The sequence below is a fragment of the Mytilus edulis genome, chromosome 2 (genome assembly GCF_963676685.1).
Source record: "Mytilus edulis chromosome 2, xbMytEdul2.2, whole genome shotgun sequence".
NCBI classification, from domain to species: domain Eukaryota; kingdom Metazoa; phylum Mollusca; class Bivalvia; order Mytilida; family Mytilidae; genus Mytilus; species Mytilus edulis.
In genome coordinates, this window is record NC_092345.1 from 76,572,052 (window position 1) to 76,590,028 (window position 17,977).

General features: G+C 32.4%; 1 protein-coding gene across 1 annotated transcript; it reads right to left on the reverse strand.

The window, feature by feature from the left end:
* Nucleotides 1-11,193: 11,193 nt before the first annotated feature.
* LOC139513002 (cyclin-dependent kinase 9-like) lies at nt 11,194-17,727 on the reverse strand. Its single transcript, XM_071301045.1, has 4 exons — nt 17,514-17,727; nt 14,661-14,745; nt 13,631-13,721; nt 11,194-12,302 (listed from the first exon to the last, which is right to left on the reverse strand). The coding sequence occupies exons 1-4, from the start codon at nt 17,690-17,692 to the stop codon at nt 11,458-11,460; spliced, it is 1,200 nt and encodes a 399-aa protein (XP_071157146.1). The 5' UTR covers nt 17,693-17,727; the 3' UTR covers nt 11,194-11,457.
* Between the last annotated feature and the right edge of the window lie 250 nt (nt 17,728-17,977).

Sequence of the window (17,977 nt, forward strand, 5' to 3'; positions counted from 1 at the left end):
AGGGAAAAAAAGGAGCCAAAAACAAGCATTTTTTAAGTTTTGGGACAATAACTTATGTTTAACTGTATGGATCTCTCTTACATTGTACCACAAGGTTCCATATAATGACAGGAAGGATTGGTGTCAGTTTGGAGTTAATATCCCTAAACATTTTTGTCGAGCCTGCGACTTTTGTTGCAGAAAGCTCAAAATAGGGATAGTGATCTGGAGACGGCGTTAGCTAACTTCTTAAAAGCTTTATATTTTAGAAGGTAGAAGACCTGGATGCTTCATACTTTGTATATGGATGCCTCATGTTACGAAGTTTCCCTTAGTCATATGTCCAATGTCCTTGACCTCGTTTTCATGGTTCAGTGACTACTTGAAAAAAAAGATCTGATTTTTAGCTCACCTGGCCCGAAGGGCCAAGTGAGCTATTCCCATCACTTTGCGTCCGGCGTCCGTCGTCGTCGTCCGTCGTCGTTAACTTTTACAAAAATCTTCTCCTCTGAAACTACTGGGCCAAATCAAACCAAACTTGGCCACAATCATCATTGGGGTATCTAGTTTAAAAAATGTGTGGCTTGACCCGGTCAACCAACCAAGATGGCCGCCACGGCTAAAAATAGAACATAGGGGTAAAATGCAGTTTTTGGCTTATAACTCAAAAACCAAAGCATTTAGAGCAAATCTGACATGGGGTAAAAATGTTTATCAGGTCAAGATCTATCTGCCCTGTAATTTTCAGATGAATCGGTCAATCGGTTGTTGGGTTGCTGCCCCTGAATTGGTAATTTTGAGGAAATTTTGCTGTTTTTGGTTATTATCTTGAATATTATTATAGATAGAGATAAACTGTAAACAGCAATAATGTTCAGCAAAGTAAGATCTACAAATAAGTCAACATGACCAAAATGGTCAGTTGACCCGTTTAGGAGTAATTGCCCTTTATAGTCAATTTTTAACCATTTTTCGTTAATTAAAGTAATCTTTTACAAAAATCTTCTCCTCTGAAAATACTGGGCCAAATTAATCCAAACTTGGCCACAATCATCTTTGGGGTATCTAGTTTAAAAAATGTGTGGCGTGACCTGGTCAACCAACCAAGATGGCTGCCACGGCTAAAAATAGAACAAAGGGGTAAAATGCAGTTTTTGGCTTATAACTCAAAAACCAAAGCATTTTGAGGAAATCTGACATGGGATAAAAATGTTTATCAGGTCAAGATCTATCTGCCCTGAAATTTTCAGATGAATTGGTCAATCGGTTGTTGGGTTGCTGCCCCTGAATTGGTAATTTTGAGGAAATTTTGCTGTTTTTGGTTATTATCTTGAATATTATTATAGATAGAGAAAAACTGTAAACAGCAATAATGTTCAGCAAAGTAAGATCTACAAATAAGTCAAATGATCAAAATGGTCAGTTGACCCGTTTAGGAGTTATTGCCCTTTATAGTCAATTTTTAACCATTTTTCGTTAATTAAAGTAATCTTTTACAAAAATCTTCTCCTCTGAAACTACTGGGCCAAATTAATCCAAACTTGGCCACAATCATCTTTGGGGTATCTAGTTTAAAAAATGTGTGGCGTGACCTGGTCAACCAACCAAGATGGCCGCCACCGCTAAAAATAGAACATAGGGGTAAAATGCAGTTTTTGGCTTATAACTCAAAAACCAAAGCATTTTGAGGAAATCTGACGGGATAAAAATGTTTATCAGGTCAAGATCTATCTGCCCTGAAATTTTCAGATGAATCGGTCAATCGGTTGTTGGGTTGCTGCCCCTGAATTGGTAATTTTGAGGAAATTTTGCTGTTTTTGGTTATTATCTTGAATATTATTATAGATAGAGATAAATTGTAAACACCAATAATGTTCAGCAAAGTAAGATCTACAAATAAGTCAACATGACCAAAATGGTCAGTTGACCCCTTTAGGAGTTATTGCCCTTTATAGTCAATCTTTAACCATTTTTCATAAATCTAAGTAATCTTTTACAAAATCTCCACTGAAACTACTAGGCCACAATCATCTTTGGGGTATCTAGTTTGAAAAATGTGTCCGATGACCTGGCCATTCAACCAAGATGGCCGCCACGGCTAAAAATAGAACATAGGGGTAAAATGCAGTTTTTGGCTTATAACTATGAAACCAAAGCATCTAGAGCAAATCTGACAAGAAGTTAAATTGTTAATCAAGTCAATATCTATCTGCCCTGAATTTTTCAGATGAATTGGACAACTGGTTGTTGGGTTGCTGCCCTCCAATTGGTAATTTTTAATGAAATTTTGCCGTTTTTGGTTATCTTGAATACTATAATAGATAGCGATAAACTGTAAACAGCAATAATGTTCAGCAAAGTAAGATCTACAAATAAGTCAACATGACCTAAATGGTCAATTGACCCCTTAAGGAGTTATTGCCCTTATAGTCAATTTTTAACAATTTTCATTAATTTGGTAAATTTATGTAAATTTTTACCAAATATAGTTCTCTGTTACTAATGGGCAAAGTTCATTATAGATATAATTGTAAGAAGCAAAATCGTTCAGTAAAGTAAGAACTTCAAACACATCACCATCACCAAAATACAATTTTGTCATGAATCCATTTGTGTCCTTTGTTTAATATGCACATAGACCAAGGTGAGCGACACAGGCTCTTTAGAGCCTCTAGTTTGTAATGTTAAATTTTCTCTTATTATAAGTTATAGGATAACTATATTTGGTATATTCGTACCTTGCAAGGTCCTCATGCCCATCAGACAGTTTTCACTTGATCGCGACCTCATTTCATGGATTAGTGAACAAGGTAAAGTTTTGGTGGTCAAGTCCATATCTGAGATACTATAAGCAATAGGTCTACTATATTCAGTGTATAGAAGGACTGTAAGGTGTACATGTCCAACTGGCAGGTGTTATCTGACCTTGACCTCATTTTCATGGTTCAGTGGTTATAGTTAAGTTTTTATATGACTGCAAAAATTTTAATTTTTCGTCGTATATTGCTATCAGGTTGGCGTCGTCGTCGTTGTCGTCAGCCCAATACTTTTAGTTTTCGCAACTTAACTTTAGTAAAAGTGAATAGAAATCTATGAAATTTTAACAAAAGGTTAATGACCACAAAAGGAAGGTTGGGATTGATTTTTGGAGTTTTGGTCCAAACATTTTAGGAATTAGGGGCCAAAAAGGGCCCAGATAAGCATTTTCTTGGTTTTCGCACTATAACTTAAGTTTAAGTAAATTGAAATCTACGAAATTTTGACACAAGGTTTATGACCACAAACGGAAGGTTGGGATTGATTTTGGGAGTTTTGGTTCCAACAGTTTAGGAATTAGGGGCCAAAAAGGGCTCAAATAAGCATTATTCTTGGTTTTCGTACAATAACTTTAGTATAAGTAAATAGAAATCAATGAAATTGAAACACAAGGTTTATGAACACAAAAGGAAGGTTGGGATTGATTTTGGGAGTTTTGGTCCCAACAGTTTAGGAATAAAGGGCCTAAAGGGTCCAAAATTGAACTTTGTTTGATTTCATCAAAAATTGAATAATTGGGGTTCTTTGATATTCCGAATCTAACTGTGTATGTAGATTCTTAATTATTGGTCCCGTTTTCAAATTGGTCTACATTAAGGTCCAAAGGGTCCAAAATTAAACTTAGTTTGATTTTAACAAAAATTGAATCCTTGGGGTTCTTTGATATGCTGAATCTAAAAATGTACTTAGATTTTTTATTATTGGCCCAGTTTTCAAGTTGGTCCAAATAGGGGTCCAAAATTAAACTTTGTTTGATTTTTTCAAAAATTGAATAATTGAGGTTCTTTGATATGCCAAATCTAACTGTGTATGTAGATTCTTTATTTTTGGTCCCGTTTTCAAATTGGTCTACACTAAAGTCCAAAGGGTCCAAAATTAAACTAAGTTTGATTTTAACAAAAATTGAATTCTTGGGCTTTTTTGATATGCTGAATCTAAACATATACTTCGATTTTTGATTATGGGCCCAGTTTTCAAGTTGGTTCAAATCAGGATCCAAAATTATTATATTAAGTATTGTGCAATAGCAAGAAATTTTTAATTGCACAGTATTCAGCAATAGCAAGAAATCTTCAATTGCACAGTATTGTGCAATAGCAAGCAATTTTCAATTGCACAGTATTGTGCAATAGCAAGAAATCTTCAATTGCACAGTATTGTGCAATAGCAAATATTTTCAATTGCACAGTATTGTGCAATAGCAAGAAATATCTAATTGCACAATATTGTGCAATAGCAAGAAATTTTCAATTGGAGTTATCTTTCTTTGTCCAGAATAGTAGTTGAATCAACTTAAATCATTGTTTTATACAATATACAATGTATATTCACTTTTACTACCAACTGACAAATTAAAACAATCTTTACCATTCAGTGATAACAAGCACTTTATTTTACATTTTAATATTTTATGATGTATTTAAATGAGTAGTTATTGTTGCAAACTCCATTAGGAATTTGAATTGAGATCAGTTTTGGAAAAAGGGAAAGGGGGATGTGAAAAAAAAATGGGGGGGGGGTTAAATTTTTCTCATTTCAGATTTCATAAATAAAAAGAAAATTTCTTCAAACATTTTTTTGAGAGGATTAATATTCAACAGCATAGTGAATTGCTCAAAGGCAAAAAAAATATTTTAAGTTCATTAGACCACATTCATTCTGAGTCAGAAACCAATGCTGTGTCAACTATTTAATCACAATCCAAATTTAGAGCTGAATCCAGCTTAAATGTTGTGTCCATACTTGCCCCAACTGTTCAGTGTTCAACCTCTGCGGTCGTATATAGCTGCGCCCTGCGGAGCATCTGGTTGTGTTTTGGTTTGTTTTTCTTATACTGTATGCAATAGGTCTACTATATTTGGTGTATGGAATGATTGTAAGGTGTACATGTCTAGCTGGCAGGTGTCATCTGACCTTGACCTCATTTTCATGGTTCAGTGGTCAAAGTTAAGTTTTTGAGTTTTGATCTTTTTTTCTAATACTATATGCAATAGGTCAACTATATTTGGTGTATGGAAATATTTTGTGATCTATATGCCAATCACACAGATTTTATTTGACCTTGACCTCATTTTCATGGTTCATAGCTCAGTGTTAGGTTTTGTGTTTGGTCTGTTTTTCTTAAACGATAAGCAATAGGTCAACTAAATTTGTTGTACGGAAGAATTGTTAGCTGTACATGCCTGCCTGGCATGGTTCATCTGACCTTGACCTCATATTCATGGTTCATTGGTCAATGTTTTATTTTCTTGGTTAATGTTAAGTTTATGTGACAGAACTTTGTAATAGAGCTTTATATAAAGGACTATCAACATAATTTCAATGATCAGTAAAGAAGGCTAGACATTTCAGCATGTGCACTCTGAAAAAAGGCCAAAAAGAAGTATTTTTCTTGTTTACAGACAATAACTTGTGTTTAATTAACTGTATGGATCTCTCTGAAATGATACTAAACGTTTCTTACTACAAAGGAAAGGCTGGAATTAAGTTTCGGGGTTCTTGCTTCAAGAGAAGTTTCAATAAGTGAGGGGCCCAAATAAGCATTTTTGTAGTTTTCAGTCAATAACTTGTGCTTAAGTATAGAAATCTCTCTGAAATTACACCACAAGTTTCCATACTACAAAGGGATGGTTATAGGGGGCAATTGCTCAAATCATTAAGCAATTGGGGGCAAAAAAAGGTTTGGAAACAAGGTTTTTTTGGTTAAAGGACAATTTAGACAATTCAAAAGTAGTGTAAGGGAGGTAATCCAATTAAAATTTAAAGAATACTGTTATGTATATGTTTGATTTCTTGATTACTTCCCTTACACTGCTTGAAAATTATGTTTTTAGAAATGATAATTGTCTTGAGATGTGTAGCTGTAAATTTATTTTAGAAGTTTACTGTTAATTAATATATTTAATAATAGTATGGGAGCACATGTTTTTGTTTTGGTAAAACATGTGTGTTTGTTTATTGTTTACATGATCACATGTTTTTAGAATACCTGTAATGTTTACAATGTATTCCATTGGACAATATTGTGTCGCATTGCGACTTAAAAACAGGTATTCTAGATATTGTATGATTTTCAAACAATTACTCTCAAAAGGTGTAAGTATTGATTGGATGAAACTCCAGTCCTGATTCATCACAGTTAATATCTCGTGACATGTAACATAATTAATTTAGACACAATTTATTACACACACAAATTCTTGACCTCAATTTTATACCTGCATACATGTATGTATTTATAGGGGCATTATGTTTTTATATCTGTGCGTCTGTTCATTCGTTCTTCAGTCTCTAATTTCTGGTTAAAATTTTTAGTCAATTAGATTTGTTATGAAGTTGAAATGAAGTCCATTCAACTTGAAAATTGGTACATGTTCCCAATGATATGATCTTTGAGTTTTTATCCCAGTTTCATGATTCACTGGAATAGGAAAGATCAGGAAAGGATAGTGCAATTGGGCCATCCGTGTACTATGGACAAATTTTTGCTTTGGTATGGAACTTTGTGGTACAGGTTTCATAGAGATCCATACATGTAAACATAAGTTATTGTCATGAAACAAGAAAAATCTTCTATTTTGGCCCCTTATTTCTAAACAGTTAGGACCATAACCACTAAAATCAATCATTATTTAACACCCAAAATCAATCCCAACCTTCCTGGTGTGGTATTGAGCCTTGTGGAACAATTTCATGGAGATCCATAGATTTATATTCAAGTTTGTGTCGTGAAATCAAATGTCTTGGGCCAACAATGACAATAATGACATTGTGATAACATTATTGGAATGCAAAAATTTTGCAGATCTATAAAAATTGAAAATTGAGTGACAAAAACTAGGTCACGAGCAGATAAAACCTGCCAGACAACCTGAACACCATGCAATTATTGGCTTCACCAAATATAGTTGTCCTATTCCTTACAATATCAAATAACAGGGCAGTCAAAAAAAGTATACCATACAACCATTGCACACACTAAATATAATTGGCCTATTGCTAATGGTATATAAGGCACAAACTAGACCACATAAACTTAACCTTGATCACCATGAACCCTGTCTGACGGTCATGTAGACCTCGCAAGGATACACCAAATAGATTTATCATATTACTTTAAATAAGTTGGCATTTTGCATGACACCAAACTAACAATATTTTTTTTCAAGCAGTTGCTGAACCATGAAATGAGGTAAAGCATAATGGACATATGATCAACAGAATTTCTAACATAAGGTATCTGCATACTTGGTATAAAGCATCAAGGTCTTCTACCTTTTATAATATAAGGCTTTGTATAAATGGTTGAAGCTGTCACTGCCTGCTGTTGACTAATTGCAATTCTTATGTTTAGCATTCTTTGACTTTGTCATAGGCGAGACAATAAAAATAAGGAGATGTTGTATGATTGCCAATGAGACAAATATCAACCAGAGTTAAAATGATGATTAAAACTTATTATAGGTCACATACTTTCTGTTTTCTGATACTTTGAATAACTCGTTGGGGTATGCCTAGTACAAATATGTATAACAATATGTGAATTCATGTTCATACTGAATTGAACTTGTCCAATACTAGTGTGAACATCAGCAACAAAAGGTCAGGTTATCTTTATACTTTTAAAATGTACCTTAAAGGCAGAAGTAAGCATTTGTGCAGAAGTCCACTTCTAATTCCTTACAATAAAAGTGAAAACCTTTCATGATGGGCTTTGCTCATTGTTGAAGGCTATATGGTGACCTATAGTTGTTAATTTCTGTGTCATTTGGTCTCTTGTGGAGAGTTGTCTCATTGGCAATTATAACACATCTCCTTTTTTTTATATTTGGAAGTAAATAATTATTAATTATATCAAAACTTTTAAAAAAGAATTGTTAACTATTTTTCAATTTAAAAAAAAACCTGAATAATCCACCCATATAGTTTAGAGGAAAACTAAAGTATTTTTTTCTCTCTTGTAATTACTTGAGAATGATGCTGAAAGTGGACTAATATTCTGAAAAATCATCAGAGTGTGTACACAATTTTAGGTTCAAATGTTAAATAAACACTCTTTCTTGTCTGCATATACATGTATATCTAATAACAAATTGTCACAAACCTGATGAAAAGTTATGATATGTTTTACTCTATCCAAGATATTGAAAATAATATTCTTAGTATTTATCAAAGATGTTATCAAAAATGTTTTATAAAAGAGGAAATAGTTTTGTAAATTGAGGTTTTAATTTTGGTTACTTTATCAATAAGGGACTTATATTTTTTTACCTGGGGGGCTGGTCATTTTGAAATCAAACATACAAAATTTCTTGATCCCCCTAAAATATTTCACTATTTTAATTTGATCCCCCCTGAAATATTTCACTATTTTAATTTGATCCCCCCAGTAAACACATTTAAAAAAAAAATGATCCCTCTCTATTTAAAACATGCCAAAATTTTAACATACAAAATAGGTTATTTCATGAAAATTTTGAAAATGAAATATTCTCAGTTGATCGAGTACAAAAACATATTTGAGGGAAAATTGTCTTGAAAATGAATATAAGTAGGAAGTACGAGCCAGTGCTTTGAGTAGTTTTTTCTGATTTTTTTTTTCTAATTTCCTATATTGCACTATTAAAGAAAACTTTACCCTGAGTACATGTAACTCTAAAAAATAACTTTTTGAAACAGTAACAACACATTATTAAAATATTTACTAAGTGGAATCTATTATATGTCCCTCTCTTAAACGCTGCTAAAACTTACGTTTTACGTAAGACCTTACAGAAACGTCAATTGAGTCGCTAAAGTTTTATATGGATAGCTTGAACAATTCAGTTACTCATTTATTGTCACATTTTATTCATGAATGTGTGATAGTAATCTCAATTTTTTTTTTTATTAGCCTAAAAAGTACAAATTTTGCGGGAGTAAGAGGTATAAATGGACCCAAAAGGATCTTGTAATGAAAACAAAAAGATACATATATCAGAATCAACTTCTGTATAAATTTTCAACTGTTTGTATGCAGATTAGATGAATATTTAATCATCAATTGGAGAATTTATTGCTCTACACTATATTCTTTCATGATTCGGCATGCTTTGTATTTTTGGACAAAATCCATGTGCAAAAAAATATTGATCCCCCCACTTCAAATTTATAAAAAAAATTTAACCCCCCTTTTCCACATACAGAAAACAAGAGTGCACATGCTGAAATGTCTCACCTTCTTTAATAATCATTGATATTATGTTGATAGTCCTAAACATAAAGCTTTTTTATAACTGTCACATAAACTTAACATAAATCAAGAAAAGAAAACATTGACCTTTGAACCATGAAAACAAGGTCAAGGTCAGATGAACTATGCCAGTCAGGCATGTACAGCTAACAATTCTCCCATACAACAAATTTAGTTGACCCTTGCTTATTGTTTAAGAAAAACACAAAAACTTAACACTGAGCAATGAACCGTGAAAATGAGGTCAAGGTCAAATAAAACCTGCTTGACTGACATATAGATCATAAAATATTTCCATACACCAAACATAGTTGACCTATTGCATATAGTTATTAGAAAACAAAAAAAAAAACAAAAAAACTAACCTTAACCACTGAACCATGAAAATGAGGTCAAGGTCAGATGACACCAGCCAATTGGACATGTACACCTTACAGTGCTTCCATACACTGAATATACTAGACCTATTGCTTATAGTATCTGAGATATGGACTTGACCACCAAAACTTAACCTTGTTTACTGATCCATGAAATGAGGTCAAGGTCAAGTGAAAACAGTCCGACAGCATAAGAACTTTGCAAGGTACGCACATACCAAATATAGTTATCCTATTACTTATAATAAGAGAGAATTTAACATTACAAAAAATCTTAACTTTTTTTTCAAGTAGTCACTGAACCATGAAAATGAGGTCAAGGACATTGGACATGTGACTGACAGAAACTTCGTAACATGAGGCATCCATATACAAAGTATGAAGCATCCAGGTCTCCCACCTTCTAAAATATAAAGCTTTTAAAAAGTAAGCTAACGCCGCCGCCAGATCACTATCCCTATGTTGAGGTAGCAATAAACAGTTAGGAAAAAATATTAAAATTTGCCCTTATAAATTTTACCATCCCCTTTTCATTGCTTTCTTGCAATATCAAGCTTACTGTTTGTGTCATATATGGGCAGATGTATGTAATCAGAATCTTCCATAGATTTTATATCCAGTATATGAAATGGTAAAATATAATTTCTTTTGGGTGTATCCATGGCAACAATCTGCATTTATTTGTTATAAAATATTGCAAAAAGGGGGGAAAAGATGTCACATATTTCCCCAAAATTTGGCTAAAAGTAGAATTTCAATCGCTTGAAGTAATACCTTTTCTGAAACTGTGTACATATATCATTCAGCAAATCCAATGAAAATCATATGTCTTTCATCTCATTTTTTTGTAAAATTGCGTCAAAAACTTCGTGTAGAAAAAAAGTGTTTGTAAACATTACATTAATTTCTGGACCGATGGTCGGTCTAGCTATGAAAATACGGATTGTCAAACAGAAAACAGCCCATAAAACATGTAAAAAATAATCTTGATGCTCTTATAAACCATCTTTGAAGGCTAAATTAGCACTCAGCTGTCTAAAAATGAATTTTATTACACAATAACTTTCCTATTTGAAAAATCCACAGGGGCCAAAATGCGAAACTAAACTCCTAACTGTGTATTGCTACCTGCGCTTTCTGCGACAAAAGTCGCAGGCTTGACAAAAACCTGATCTCCCTTGTATTTTGACCAGCCCCCCCTCCCAGATAAAAAATGATAAGTCCCTAAGACATTTCATTTAAAGCTTAGACTTAATTTTATACCGTACACTAGCTTTCTGGGATTTATCCATATCTCTTAATTTCATGGAAATAGATTTCCATATTTATTGTTACCCACTACATCTATTTCATCAATGATTTCATCAGCATATTACCAATGTATTAATGATGACTGTTGGTTTTTTTTTACAGTGGGTAACATATGCCAAAACTAGGTACAACAAGAAGGTCAGAAGTAAAGAGAACTTCAAACTTACTAAACTACCCTTTCAAAATATATATGGTTATAGAATATTTGCAATAGACTACTTTCTTTAAATTTTGTTGTTCTATAAGAAAAGGAACACATTAGAATACAAACATTTAATTCTTTTTGTGAACAAATATAAAAGATAACAAAATTAAATACTAGAAACAAATATGAATAATAACAATATCATTTTTTTTTGACAAATACTGCTCTTGCAATAATCACATGAAAATCGTTAGACTTTCTTTCCTTTCATACATAGAATACATATTTCATAAAGTAGCACCAAAAATTTGACAAAATGAATTTTACCTAGTAACTGATTTTATCAGAAAGCATAGTTCATACAGATGAACAAAGACTCAATAGATTTTTTCAAAATGATGTTCTGCGTTGGGTGGTCTAGTTGGTCTATGTTGAGGTACTGGTTGGCCTGGTCTCCTTGAAGGAGCTAAGTACTCAAACATTGAGGTACTGTGTTGTGAAAGCATTTTACCCAAGTCTATTACATCTGGGTCTGTCCAGAAAAAGTCATGATTCAAAGCCATATCTGCATTTGGTCTTTTTGACGGGTCCAATGATAAAAGTTTGTCCAACAGATCAATTGCTTGGGCATCTTTTAGATAAGGTTTCAACCTGTCCCTCACCTTTCTTTTATGACCTTGAGGCATCTCCATTTCATTAAACAGGTCAAGTCGATCTACATTTGGCCAAACATCTTTTGATATAGAGCCACATAATTGTGTTATCAATTGTAACTGATGTTGTTCAGTCTTTCCCTGCATTATTGGAGTCCGAGTCCACAATTCTGCCATAATACATCCAGCACCCCACAAATCAATCACTGGTCCATAATCCCTTGCTCCGAGCAGTAATTCTGGAGGACGATACCACAGAGTGACCACACGATTGGTATATCTGTTCTGTTTTTCGTGTGGCAATCTATAACTAAATGCTCTAGCTAATCCAAAGTCTGCCAGTTTTAAAACTCCACTTTTTGTTATAAGTATATTAGCAGCTTTCATGTCACGATGTAATATTTTACTTTCATGAATGTAGTATAGACCTTCAAAAAGTTGTTTCATAACCATTTTGATTTCTCCAAGGTTAAATTTCACATTAGCATTACTCAGCAAACCAGCAAGATCATGCTCACAAAATTCAAAGATTAAATAAAAGCTTGCTCGATTCCTATTGTATGGTGTTGCTGAAATGAAAAATGGAAAACAATTACAACTAGAAACAACACTAAAGTAGAGGGGTTCTTTTGGAGACTAGTGTATAATACTAGCTTATCTTTGTTTGTAAAATTTGTTCTTTAAGAGTTATTTCCCATTATATGCATATGGCTAAGTTGAAAAATTGAATGGAACTAAAACAAATATTTGATATTTGTAAAACAGTCTCAATAATGCAATAAATCACATATGTTTTCTTCATTCAAATAACAGCCTTACACATCAATTGCCAATCTGTCTCAAATTTTGAGATTTAAGTAAAGAACTAGACTGATTGTGTAATGCTATCTTACAATCCAAGAATTTGATATACAGTTATTCTACCTTAAAAGGTTCTGTCAAATTTGCATTCCTGTTATTCTTTTTTATAAGTCAACATTTATGCTGTGTACTTTTTCTCAAAATCTATTATAGTTTTCATTACAATAAGCAAAATCTTGTAAATAAGTTGTAAATCATTATTTAAGGGCAATAAGTCCTGTAAAGAGTCATCCAATCGGCAATTGTTTGAATAATATCAAGGCATTTAAGCTGATCTTGTTAGAAGATAATTTTTACTGCTTACATTTTCTATCTTTCTGTTAAATTTTCAAAAACTTTAAAATAATAATAAACCATAAGTTTGTGCCAGTGACATCTGATTATTTTGTTGGAAGATAAAAAGTAGCTCTTGAAATTCTTGGCAATTTTGACCCTGTTGTTATTTCTTACTATTATGGTTTTTAAAGATATGAGACATATAAAATATTGACCAAGAAATGAGGTAGAGGTCAAGTAAACCCTAACTGATGAGTCTTGAGACCTTGCAAGGATCCCATACACCAAATATAGTTTCAAGCAATTGCGAAATCATGAAAATGAGGTTAATAAGATCAGGGTAATGAATCCTGTCACTTGTTTGCAACATGCAACCTGTCAGTATAGAGTTTACTGACTTAACCTAAATGTTAACAAAGACAGAAACATGATGAAAATCATAAAATGTAGGATCCCTTTGATTCACTAACAATACAGGAGGGACAAAATAAGATTAAAAGCAACTTAATTGGTCAGGATTTAAAAGTGTTACATCTACAGATTCAACATTCTTGGAGAGATTTTTTAACCTGGACATATTTATGAAATATAAGTCATTAAAAAAATATCATGATTGTTGTTTAAAGAAACTGAAAATTAGCAGCTATAAATCAATCACTCTTTAAAGTTATAAGCTGTTAGATTTCAGGTATCCCTTCACCTCAGTGAATTGTTGTAGGTTGTTGTTATATATTTTACATAACCTAAATTATTAACAAACCTTTTGTTCTACATATTTCTATCAAATCAACAACATTATTATGTCGCAGCAGCTGAAGGATTTTGATTTCTCTAAGAGCAGTTATTGGGAACTGTAAAATACCAAAAATAAAAATTCTTCAAGTAAAATGTATTTGTAATCAATCAAAAATTGATGGATCTGAAAACACATCACACCGTATAGCTAACTTATATAAACCCTGAAACTAAATTTCAGAAATCCTTGTAATGTAGTTCCTGAGAAAAATACGACGAAAAATATTCATGGGACAGACAGATGGATGGACAGACTAACAAACAGACATACAGAAGTAAAACAGTATACCCCCACTTTTGAAATGCGAGGTTATATAATTATATGTATGCTCTTGAGGTCAAGAATTGTGTATTGAAGAGCTGTGTAGTAAATTGTCAGTTCAATTATGTTATACAAGAAATATTAACTGTGGTCAATTACGATTGGCATTATACTATGGATGAGGTGATTCCAGTTGATACCAAAGGTGTAATTGTTGGTAAATCATCACAGTTGTCAAGCAATACTTGTATTGTATCAGTACTTGCCTTACAGAGCCTTTTATTGTTGACTATGAAGAATGGGTTTTGCTAAGGCCATAGTTATTAGCTTCTATATTATTTAGTCTCTGGTTGAGAGTTGTCTCATTGGCAATTATACCACATCTTCTTTTTTTCATATTAAGAAAGAATGGAATAATACTATATTATTTGAAAAAAGTGTGGTAATTCTCTGTGTAACACTTTAATACACACCAAATAACATATATATTTTATTCAATTAATTACACAAACATAAGATACGGATAAAATACTTTTTAATCTTGTATCAATTAAATATGTATACGAATATTTAATTAATTTTCTGCTGACATTAACAGATTAATATCTAGTAACTCCAAAAATGGATTTCAATAAAATGTCCTGTAGAAATCCAAATGTGCTTTTTTTATATTTGAGTTTAGAGATATGTAAAATACCCTATTTAATCCTGTTTTTCATTAACAATAACTTACACCTTCTTTTTCATTTTCCATCAACACTTTTTTCATTGCTACCATTGTCTTTCTATTGCTTTTGTCTCTGGCCTTGAAAACTTCTCTGTAATTAAAAAAGTACATGAGTATGCACATCCAACTGTATTTCTTCGTACATGTATGCAGTAAATTATTCAGAGTCGAACCTTAATAATATGAATAGGATGTAGATATATAAAGATGGTAATATAATCAAGCCTTATTTTAGAAGAATATTATTTAATTCTGAAGTAACATTTATTCATCATGACAGTAAGTCTTGCAATCATGACAATTTCTTGCTGTGTAATCATAAAGCTCTCATATGATCCTTTTTGATATTTTTTTACAATAGTCAGACCATTGTCAAAAAATATCATGAGCAAAATAAGAGCTTCAGTTCAACAGCTAGACAATATCTAAACATATTTTGATTTCTTGTAGAGAGAGAACAACATACCTGGTAGACACATTTTGGATTTTTTTAAATTATGGAAGGGATGTTAACCATTACAGGGTGATTTTTAGGACATGCAATAATTGTAATTATCAAAATCTTAAGACATGTAAGATATCTTATGTTTACTTAACACTTTTACTCTTTAAAATTTCTCTATCTATTAAAGTTCACTAAAAATGAGTGAAATTAGTCCACCAACGGCCATATTAAACTCCTATAAGGGGTCACTATTGACTATTCATCCATGATGTCTTATTTTTAATTCATACCTCTAAAAAACATTTTAACTAATGAAAGATTATTTCTTTTAACTAAATACTTTAAAGTCTCCTTCAAAAATTCTCTCTACCTGATATAGTTTTGAAGATAACACAAAAAAATGCAAAAAATCTTTTGTCTGATTTTTCTCCGACACTACTTCACACATGTCACAACAGACAGACAATAACCTGTTGACCAGTTTTACTATTTGACAGATTTGCTTGTTCTTTTTAAATTATAATATATACAAAACAAAATCTTTGAAATCTTAGTACTAAAAACTGACATTTCAGAGGCAATTTCACCAAAATGAGTAATTCAATTTATCTGCAGGAGATAGACTGTTGCCTGCAGATTTTTTTCCTCACAGATTTGTAACTGCTTATTTTTTTAGATATAAGCGGGCCAAATAATAATTGTGGCGATAAAAATTTGTCATTTGCGAAACAATTTGACGAAAGAAATATATAAACCGATTTATTTTCCTCCATCTTGTTTATTTACTTTTTTTCGAGTTTCTCGGACTTTACCCGATCAGACAATACTCGGAATTCACCTTGACCTCATTAAGATTTAGACAGAAAATCAATAATCAGCTGATTGCATTTTATAGCTATCGACAACAAAGGACTAATTAATAAAGGTGTTGATTGAATTGTTTCACAAAATGATATGGTCAAATGGCTTCCGCTATAAATGTCACATACAGAATTTATTTACATCTTTGCAACGCACGTGTTTGAAGCAAACTTTTGACATCTCTCCCTTTAATGATAGTTTTGAAAAGAAAGCTGTTGTTGTGACGAAAATTGTTCAAAAGCAAGAAAAATCTCCGATTTAAAACTTTAATTCTTTTATCCTTTGACTTTAATAAAGTCGTTTGAGTGACACATGCACGTGTTTCAAGCATAGTTGTACGTCTCAACTTTTTCATTTACGATATGGTCAAGAAAAGAAAACTGTCGTTATGAAAAAATCTATCCAAAAGGCTGGGAACAACCCCTCGAATGAGAGTAACCCTTCAATGTAATGACTACACATGAAATGAGGGATCAATTTCATGTGATAAAAGCTTTTGTTTTGTTGTAAAAATTACTTCTTAGTACAAAAGGGCACAACAGGAAAAATATATTTATGTTACTTGGCAAAAAAAATAATAAAGTGGCGAAAAATATATTGTTTTGGCGAAAGAGGTGGCGAAAAAAATAATTGACCCAGGGGAAACAATGTATAAGCCAAAAGTGCATTTTCTGCCTATGTAAAAATGTGCCACCTATTTTGAATTTGATCAGAAAATTCACAATTACTGCTGTTAATCAGGTTGGGAAACCCTTCAAATCAGGGGTAACTCCTCATTGTAATGACTTTCCCTTTTACATGAATGAGGGGTACATTTCAAGTGATAAAAAAAATATTTTTTGGTAAAAACCACTCTGTAGTAAAAATGTGCACAAATTGATATTATTTGAAAAAAACTATTCCAAAAGAATTATACATCTATCTGGTATTACATGTATATGTTCAAACATGTCCAATAATTTTGTAATATCCCAGAACTTATATTTTCTTTAATATTAAAAATATCAGAAAAGTTGTTCCAAATATAATATTTTTTTCCCTTGAAGTCACAAAATCATTTTTTTTTCTGTTCTACAACACTACAACAGTCACAGGTACTTGTAAACATATCAGTCGACTGGCAAAAATCTCAAATGCTGTTTGTCAGTAACTTTGACATGTATACAAGTAAATCAATTAAAATAAACATTTAATGAAAAATAAGTAAAAATTAAACTACATGGGGGGTCATTTGGGATACTCCCACTAAGGGGCAACCAAAGGGTATTCTGTCCACAAGGACATGTGCAACAGTACACCACTAGTTCGAGGGACAGTCCCTCATTGAAAGGATATTCCTCATTTTTTTTTTTGTTGTTGTTGGGGGGGGGGGTCTTCAAACTGTTGACAAGTATGTAATCATTGTAATGTTGATGGAATATTGTATATCAAAAGAAAAAGAAGACTAAATTTTGTTTTTAGTACCCTATTCTTAAGCTATTAGTCGTGTCATATATATTCTTGTTAGATAAATGACAATAAATATAACAGTATAAAAAAAGAAGACTGCGCACCCAAATGTTCCTTGTCCAATTTTACACAGTTTTTCATATTTATTAATATCTTGGCAGTATGGATAGTTAAAATTATCATCATATGATGTATCTCTTCTAAACGCACTACCAGACGCTGCTTCAGCAGAATCTGATGAACGAGAAAAAGAGTGATGGTCTTTCTGGTCTTTCCCTTGCATATTTATTAGCCGGAAATAGACAGATTGCTCAAAATTGTTGTAAACCACGAAGTGCTTTACCGAACAAACACAAAATTCCGCGCATCTCGAAAGGCTGTATTACTAAATGCATACTGAAACTTGGGACAATACATATATTGTTGCGGATCCAGGGGGGGGATCTGGGGGTTGGAAATCTCCCTTTTTAGCTCACCTGGCCCGAAGGGCAAAGTGACCTTTTTTCATCACTTTGCGTCCGTCGTCCGTCGTCGTCTGTTAACTTTTACAAAAATCTTCTCCTCTAAA